The following is a 9299-nucleotide window of genomic DNA, read 5'->3' on the forward strand; positions in this document are numbered from 1 at the left end:
CAATCAATCAATAAACCAATCAATCAATTATCAGTATAGCAACAGGTGGATATCTAAAGATTGTTAATCTTTTTCTGATTCGTATATATTTCCACCTCGGTGCAGAATGGTCCCCTACCTCTCTTGTTCAGAGTTTTCGAGCCTTACTGCAAACGACGAAAAGGGAGCCAGTCTAGTATCTCGTCCTCGGAATCAGTCCCATCCAAGGCCGGGAGTAAGAAACTTTCACCCCCTGCAGCTCAGCGCCAGCGTAGCCCCTCCAAATCACCCAGCCCCCTGTCTTTCCCGGACAAGGACAAACACTTTCAGAAGCCACAAGCTAAATGGAAACCTGCTCCAGAAGCCGCCAAAGTGCCAAGCAAGCCGATTAAAGCTCCCTCGTCGGATCAGCCTGGACCGTCTAGAAAGTTGCCCTCACTCGACAGAAATGCAAATGTGCCGCAGAAAAATAATCTTGGTAAACATGAGAAACCGACTACGTCTTCCGCATCAACCCCCTTCAAGAAAAGTTCCTCTACGAACACACAGGTCAAGAATACTATTATTGTGACGTCGGCGAATCCTGTGTCTACGTCATCAGTAACTGTGGCCAGTGCCTCGTTGATTGTACCCAAGATCGCAAACAGCTTGTTACCCGTTGTTGTCAACTCACCAAAGACTGATTCGGGTTCTTTAAATGGTAAAGTGCCGTCACCAAAGCCTGACAAGTCATCGGCAAAGACTAGTTTGACATCACCAAAGGCAGAAATGAAGTCATCGATGGCAGAAATGACGTCACGGAAAGTTTCCCTGACATCATCGAAAGAATCAACTCCGGCGTCGAAAGCAGAACTGGTGTCACCAAAGTCAGGAACTACTTCATCGAGTTCAACTATTTCTTCAGCAAAAGTTGACGTGATATCGGCGGCGACAGGCACGACCATGACATCGACAAAGACACAGATGTCACCAAAACCAACCGCGACGTTGTCCAAAAATAACAAGGTCACATCAAAGCCAGATATGGCGTCGACCAAGCCCGACATGACGTCATCGAATCCTGGTACGACGTCATCGAATCCTGGTACGACGCCGTCGAATCCCGACACGTCACTAAAGTCCGACGTGATTAAACCAAAGCCAGACGTGACGTCACAAAAGGCTGATACCCCTCCGATCAGCTTTACCCTTTCTAGTGCCCTTATGTTGCCTTCACAGGTGAAAGATACGTCTGCTAATGTCAAGGCATCAGAACCAGCTGAAACGGATAAAGGTGTGACCACCTCAAACGCAAAAGTGACTCCACCAGCTGCAAGAAGTGACATCAAAGAGGAAGAAAAATTGGCTACACCTGAGGTGAAAAGCGAGGATATCGCTGCCAAGCAGACTAAGAATGAGATCAAAATGGACCAATCGGCGTTGCTTACGGCTGTTGTGAAGGTAGACCAAAATGCTGAGACCACGCCCACAGAGAAGACCACGCCCACAGAGAAGACCCCGCCCACAGAAAACAGTAGCGCGCCCGAAGAGCCAATGGACGTGTCTGTTTCTGATGGCGTCATGATTGACACGCCCGTGTTGTTGCAGACGTGATCTCTTGAGGTATTTGCTTACTTTTGGTTTGCATCCAGCGGATCTTTGGGACCTGTTTCAACCAAAGTTGTACAAAGTTGGAATCGTTATTCCATTACAAGTTTTTCTTGAACTGTTGCATAAAACATAAGCATTGTATAATCAAACAAGGTGTTTAAGATGTAATTTTTTAAGAAACTACTCGAATTACGCAATACGATTATATTTTTATTAAGGCAGACAATGTGTTGTCAGAATAATTTGCTATTGATGGAAGTTCCCCTGTTTTCAAGATGGAAGTTGTAAAAGTTATTAGATTTGAATTGTTTCTTGTAATTGGCAAGTTGCACATTCCCTTTTTGCTTCATTCACCTGCAAGAGAGCCAGTTCCTTCCCGTCACCTGTTTATACCAAGTACATGTACTAGCCAAATTTCTAATCTACGTCAAAGTGAACTTTACCCAAATTAGATTTTAGTGCAAAGTAGTCCTAAATAGAATAAAGTGCAAAACATTCCTTTGCCACAGATGTCATAAATTGTGTCCAGTAAACAATATGCATACCTTTTGAAAATGTTAAGTAATAGTTGACGATTTTTTTTCAACCATTGCAGCAAAATGTAAAGCAGAGATGAAGATGATTGAACCTATTGTACAATGGAAAGATTATTGAGAGTGTCTGTGAAACAAATTACGTGCAAATTTGCTTATTTCAACCAATATCCATGCCTTGATTACTTTTTCGAATTGGTACCATGAAACAAACATTCACAAGTTTTGTGCAAGTTCCACCGTTAATAGTATTTAATAGTTTTCCTTCAATGTTAAGTACTCACTGATCCGTTTGAGCGATAGGCCTATAATCCTTCGGCCCAAAACATGAAAAATAAAAGAGACGATGCTTTGATTTAGAGAGCACGTTCCCGTTATAAATGTCGCCTTCTACGAATTACGAGGGAATATGAAGTAAAGTTTGTAGAAAAACGAGGCCTAAATCGGTCACATTTACCTTTTAATTGTGTTAATTCGTTTGTCGATGGATCAACATTAAATTTGATTCATGCACATAAGATAACTTCGTTTCCATTCAACATATTTACAACTATCCTGATCCCCTGAAATATCTTCTTTGGATAATTTCAATCATCCGTTTGAAGTGGGTTTTTTTTCTCACAATGTGTACAATTCAATTCAATTCAATTTATTATACTCGTCACGTAAAAAACATGAAAATTGATTTCCAGTGTGCATTATACATGTACAATAAGACCACAGATATATACGAATGCAAAATAAATAAAATTTGATGTAAAAAACAAAAGGTACTATAAGATATTAACACAAAATGAGAGAGACTATATTTACAGACTATCAAAAATTACAAGGTTGTCATCCAACAAATAAAAACACCAGATTGTTAGAACAAGGAACCTAGTAAGAGACACAATTAAAAAGAGCTCTTTACAATAAAAACACGTGAGTGGATGCCAGCATACCAGGAAAAAAGGACAAGACAAAAAACAGGGGATTATCTTTTGAATTGAGTGTTGAATGGATGGCATGCATTAGGCAAGAATGACATTCTGAAGCGCTTAGTGCGGGTTCGTGGAGGGCGAATTCTTCCTGATTTGTTGACACCACCGAAGAATGGAGCGGATGGGAAGGATCTTGCATTATGTCATGTAGCTTAGAGATAACTGCAGATTCAAACATACAATGTAAATCCCTAACGTCCAGGCCAATTGTTTTGGAGGCCAATTTGGTGACACGTTCCAGTCTGTGTCTGTCCATGGCTCTAAGGTTACCGTACCAGGCAACCATAAAGAAGGTGATGATAGATTGGATAACGCTTTGATAAAAAAGAAATAAAATGTCTTTGCAAACATTGAATGATTTCAGCTTCCGGACAAAAAACATCCTCTGGTTAGCCTATAGCCACAAGTTTCTGAGAATTGATCTTCCAATTCAAGTTGTTGTCAATGGAGGTACCAAGATACTTAATGTTATCGACCATTTCAACCCTAGTGTCATTAATATAAATAGGTTCAATACTAGTCTTCGATTTACGAAAGTCGAACACAATTTCTTTAGTTTTGGACACATTCAGTGTTAAATAATTAAGATCACACCATTGAACAAAATTAGCTACCTCTTTGCGATAAACAGATTCATCATTCATAGAAATCAATCCCGTCAGAGAGGTGTCATCAGCATATTTAATTATAGGGCATGATGTATCACCGGTTCTGTAGTCACTGGAATAAAGTGAAAATAACACTGGGGACAACACACAGCCTTGAGGAGCTTCAGTACTAATATGGATGTTATTAGAAACTGAGTTCATAAATAAAACCCTTTGAATTCGATCAGTTAAAAAAACTGTTAATCCACAAACAGATATGGGGATTGACACACATTCTATCCATTTTTCCAGTCAATGTGTAATAAACATTCGAGTAACAATATTTTATAAAGCCAGTTTGCCGCGGAGGCTGCTCGCACTCCCGATGGAAGTCATGCCAAAGACAGGGCAGACCAAGCTTCCTCCCATCCAAGGACTCGTAGTCATCTTTGGTTGTTTCTCAGTCTCCTGACGATGGGCAGAGTACACTATCCGAAACGTCGAGTTTCCCCGGTTCTTTTCAGAGCCTCACAAACTCACAACAGAGATTTGTCACATGTTGCTACCGTAACTTGATCGTTACTTTTTTTGCCATTAAGTAAACAATGCAAACATTCCGATCTTATCTACTTGTTTTGTTCTTCTCTGTGAGTATCTAGAATCCCGAATGTCAAAGGAGCTTAATAAGTCTGGATTCCACTGTTTCGACTAAATAAATCTGCGTGAAGTCAAGAAAACTGTACACTTTCAGGGCCAGGGCTCATTCAGTGTACAATAATTAATGAACACCACCTGTCATAAAACGTTTACTTCTTACTTCTTACCATGTATGTTTTACCCAATCCCTTACAAATTCATGTGGACTGTGGAAACCCTCTCCCCTCCACCCCCCCCCCCCCCGCTATATCCAGATAGACTGCCCCTTTAAGATTCTAAAGGGGCATAGCTATTCGACCAGTGTACCCCTTTTAAGCTCATTAAGCCCCATAAACGGGTGCACCGTTGTTACGCATTGTGTGCGTGAGGGGTCAAAAATGGCCAATATCGATTTTTGAATCTAGCCATAGGAGAATGTAAGGGGACGACTTTCCTCAGTACACGGTTAGAGATCGCCTGTGGTACTGGTGCTTTTTGTCTAAATTTGTTTAATCATATCGGCTCCGTTTACAAGTTCAATGCGCAAGTTCAGGTGACCTGAAATGCAAGAGAAAGCAAAGACGATATAATTTAACGACCCAATTCAAATTTGTGTTTTGCCACTGTCCAAGTTCAAGAAGGGTGAAGTGATCTTACTAATTAAGTTCAAACTGAAGATTTCTCCGGTTATTGTTTGAGTCCTCACTTTGAAATAAACATTACAAGTATATAACGGTTTACGGATATGTCAGTCAGATGTTTACTCTTTAGAATGACATATAAATATGATGCCTATATGAATTATGCCTATATGAATTATGCCTATATGAATTATGACAAAAAGTATACCCCCTATTATGGTTCAGTGCTAGTTTTCAGTTTAATTAATGTTCTGAAATCTTGTTACTCCAAAAACACCTCTGTTCTGTTCGGTCTTCAGTTAATTATTGGATTATTTCTTTTATTGTATTTTGTTTCTTAATTTTAACTTTATTCACTGTTCCATCATGTTAGATACTTCAAACATTGGAAGAAATTTTGGCCGAAAATATTCAACCGCTACACAGGTGTCACGCGCAATGGAAGTACCAAAGCACTCGCAATGGAAGTACCAAAGCACTCGCAATGCAGCAGATTAAGTTGCGGGGTAAAGGTTGCACCGTAGCGACCCGTCCAAACACACCGATAACATTCAACAATAGAAGCTCCTGTTTGCTTCTCATTAATATGTATCATGACGTCACTAGACGACCAGAGACCAATCGCCAGGCGGCCCGGGCGCACCCTATAAAAACCCCGTGTTTGGATCGCAACCGTCACATTTCTCACTACATCCCGACATTGAACCGGGTGAAGTCAGGACAGCTCTCCGCTTAAAACGCCAAATTAACGAATTTTTCTTCGTCAGAAATCGACTGAAACTACTCTGCAAATATGGTAAGTAACCATCGACTATGTAGGAATGGTTTGGTGCGAAGGGATTACAGGGAAGATGGGCAATTTTGCAACGATTCTTGGGTCGTTCATGGCGGAAATTTTGCAAGAGCGCAACGGCCGTGCGAGCATAGTGACGTTTGCATGTTTGCCAATGAAAAGCAAAGAGGGCAAGGGACGAAATGTGATTGGCAAGCTATTGGATGGGCCAACATTCCACAATAGTTCCGCAGATTAACCGCCAAAAAAATGTGCAAGCTATTGTGTGCAACTTGTATTTTTTAGAATTCAGATTTTTGTTCGGGTTACGTGTAGATTGACTATTCACGAACCTCTACTGTAAATGACGATCAGATGAAAATTGCCTGATTGGGTGGTTGAATCATAGAGCTGTACTTTAATATACAGCTCCATGTGTCTGTGTGTGTTGAATCGATATGGTTATATTAATTTAGAAGAAGACGTACGGAAACACGATTGTTTAAAAAAAATATGCATTTTTTTTTTAATTCTGAATCGCACAAATTTGCCCAAATATTTCCATTACTGTTAGTGTGAACATAAGCGTAACTTCCATGAAAGTCTAATAACAAATTGAAAAGACCATGGTTCCTTAACCTTGACCGACAGAATAACAAGCCTCGCAGACGTACGGTGGCTGGCCGGCTCATTCATTAATGTTTCTTTAATTGTGTCTTATTTGGGTGGGTCCAATAGAGCTTTATGGAATTAAAGTACATTAAAAAAATTGATTTTCATACTATAGTGACAACTAAATTCCTTTTTTTTTCCTTTACAGCGTGAATGTATCTCTATCCATGTCGGCCAGGCCGGAGTCCAGATGGGCAATGCCTGCTGGGAGCTGTACTGCCTGGAGCACGGCATCCAGCCTGATGGTCAGATGCCTAGTGACAAGACCATCGGAGGTGGTGATGACTCCTTCAACACCTTCTTCAGCGAGACCGGTGCCGGCAAGCACGTCCCCCGTGCCGTCTTTGTCGATCTTGAACCCACCGTTGTCGGTAAGACTAAAACAGTTATCTTTATATAAAAACAGTTCACTCTTCATGGACTTCATGATGCTAATAAATTAATATTCTACTATGTTTGTACAGCAATTTATTATTTATTTTATATTGGTGACATTTCAGATGAGGTTCGTACTGGCACCTACCGTCAGCTCTTCCACCCTGAGCAGCTGATCACAGGCAAGGAGGATGCCGCCAACAACTACGCCAGAGGCCACTACACCGTGGGCAAAGAGCTCATTGACCAAGTGCTTGACAGAATCCGGAAGTTGGCTGACCAGTGCACAGGTCTCCAGGGTTTCCTCATATTCCACAGCTTTGGTGGAGGCACCGGCTCTGGCTTCACATCCCTGTTGATGGAGCGTCTCTCTGTCGATTACGGTAAGAAGTCCAAGCTGGAGTTCGCCATCTACCCGGCTCCTCAGATCTCCACTGCTGTTGTTGAGCCCTACAACTCAATCCTTACCACTCACACCACCTTGGAGCACTCCGACTGCGCCTTCATGGTCGACAACGAGGCCATCTACGACATCTGTCGTCGCAACCTCGACATCGAGCGTCCGACCTACACCAACCTCAACCGTCTCATTGGTCAGATTGTGTCCTCCATCACTGCTTCTCTGCGCTTCGATGGTGCCCTCAACGTCGACTTGACCGAGTTCCAGACCAACTTGGTGCCATACCCACGTATCCACTTCCCCTTGGCCACCTACGCCCCTGTCATCTCTGCTGAGAAGGCCTACCATGAGCAGCTGACCGTTGCAGAGATCACCAACGCCTGCTTCGAGCCGGCCAACCAGATGGTGAAGTGCGATCCCCGTCATGGCAAGTACATGGCCTGCTGTCTGCTCTACCGTGGCGATGTCGTCCCCAAAGATGTCAACGCTGCCATCGCAACCATTAAGACCAAGCGCACCATCCAGTTCGTCGACTGGTGTCCAACTGGCTTCAAGGTGGGCATCAACTACCAGCCACCCACCGTCGTGCCTGGCGGTGATCTGGCCAAGGTGCAGCGTGCCGTCTGCATGCTGAGCAACACCACTGCCATCGCCGAGGCCTGGGCTCGTCTGGATCACAAGTTTGATCTGATGTACGCCAAGCGTGCCTTCGTCCACTGGTACGTGGGAGAGGGTATGGAGGAGGGTGAGTTCTCTGAGGCTCGTGAGGATCTGGCTGCCTTGGAGAAGGATTACGAGGAGGTCGGTGTCGACTCTGTTGACGAGGAAGGCGAGCAGGAAGGCGAGGAGTATTAAACCGCGAAAATCCCAGTACTCAAACAATTCCCTACCTGAACATTTAGAAAACCAAGAAAAGTCTATAGGCCTACCCAAAAGAATTCCTTTCACGGATACAACGATGTCTCGCTGAGCAAACAGACCAAGAATGCTGCGAATGGAAAAATATGAAAACAAATTCAAATATCTTTTTAAGATATTTCTAACCGACTCTCTTTCTTTTTAAACAGATTTTAATAAAGTTATCCTTCAAGTGTTTCATATTTAAACCTTTACTGTCCTGCAATTTAGATTGTTTTCTATTTTTACATTATTCAGTTTATTTTCGGTGCTCCAAATGTTTTTCAGAAAGCGTTATTCCAAATTATGCAAGGCAATAAAACAAAGCTGCTAATCCGAAGTAATTTAAGTTGACGATGTACTTTGTTTTTCATTGAAGGTTAATTTTTATTTATTTGAAAACTCGGGGAGGAGGTTGAAAACATGATAGAATACGGAAAAAGGGACAAGCTCGAAATAATAATGCAAGAAAAAAAATGGCTTTTCAAGCTAGGATTCAGAATGAAAGAATTGAGCAGGGGCGGGGGCCTGAATATCTGATTCACCCTAAAAAGATTACAAATCAAGAGAAAAATCGGGGTTTGGGTGAAATTAAAGAAACGTTGGACAGTATCGCTTGGGGAAAGATACAATTGAGTTGAAAGCATTGGTATACATTTTGTTCATGTAAATATTTTGAGAACAATGAGAGAGCAAAAGTTACAATTACACTGAAATAATATAATCTGGTCAACTGGACTTGCAATTTAAACTTGCGACGGTTTCACAGTCCTATCGTGGACGCTTCTTCATGCCGACTGGTCGTCTGGCGGCATACGGTTGATGACGTCAAAGAACTATCAAAACGTCGAGTTACTATTCGTCCAAAACGGCGCCCTCAACGCCTAATTCCAAGAAACATAGTAGAAATGTACATGGAGTTGTCAAATCTAGGGAGCCAACGGTTGCAGGCCATTAATGGGCCCCAAAAAATGCCTTCGCCGGCCAAGTCACGATTAGCACGCTCTCAAATTCTCTGCTATTAACGCATTTTGTAGGCCATGAACTTGAGGGTTTGTACAAGAAAGAAGGGTTGAAACTGTCCACAGGACTGGGAGCTTGTATTTCTTTCAAATTTGGATGAAATTGGGCACTAAAAGTGCTCTATATTACAATGAAGCGTAGGCATCATGGCGATGGGCTGCAGGACTATTTTTAGGGTTGATCATCTCCCAAATGTTCCCCCAAAAATTGA

The 9299-nt window shown here is 42.2% G+C and overlaps 2 protein-coding genes across 4 annotated transcripts in view; both read left to right on the forward strand.

Annotated features, from left to right (window-relative positions):
- The window catches only part of LOC119719203 (polycomb group protein Psc-like), a 41446-nt gene extending 38824 nt beyond the window's left edge, over nucleotides 1–2622 (forward strand). For all 3 annotated transcript variants that reach the window (XM_038188567.1, XM_038188566.1, XM_038188565.1), the window contains one exon: nucleotides 106–2622. In XM_038188567.1, the coding sequence (XP_038044495.1) occupies nucleotides 106–1572 (1467 nt within the window). In that variant the 3' untranslated portion in view covers nucleotides 1573–2622. The remainder of the gene's footprint in view (nucleotides 1–105) is intronic.
- Nucleotides 2623–5594: 2972 nt separating this feature from the next.
- On the forward strand, nucleotides 5595–8414 carry LOC119719207 (tubulin alpha-1A chain-like). Its single transcript, XM_038188572.1, has 3 exons — nucleotides 5595–5745; nucleotides 6542–6764; nucleotides 6894–8414. The coding sequence occupies exons 1-3, from the start codon at nucleotides 5743–5745 to the stop codon at nucleotides 8021–8023; spliced, it is 1356 nt and encodes a 451-aa protein (XP_038044500.1). The 5' UTR covers nucleotides 5595–5742; the 3' UTR covers nucleotides 8024–8414.
- The last annotated feature ends 885 nt before the right edge of the window (nucleotides 8415–9299 follow it).

The sequence above is a fragment of the Patiria miniata genome, unplaced genomic scaffold, assembly GCF_015706575.1.
Source record: "Patiria miniata isolate m_02_andy unplaced genomic scaffold, ASM1570657v1 HiC_scaffold_8, whole genome shotgun sequence".
Classification (NCBI taxonomy): domain Eukaryota; kingdom Metazoa; phylum Echinodermata; class Asteroidea; order Valvatida; family Asterinidae; genus Patiria; species Patiria miniata.

Bases quoted from the DNA above. Each gene is read 5' to 3' on its own strand.
- LOC119719207 (XM_038188572.1), top strand. The intron at 6,765-6,893 runs GTAAGACTAAAA...GTGACATTTCAG, and splicing joins TCTTGAACCCACCGTTGTCG to ATGAGGTTCGTACTGGCACC.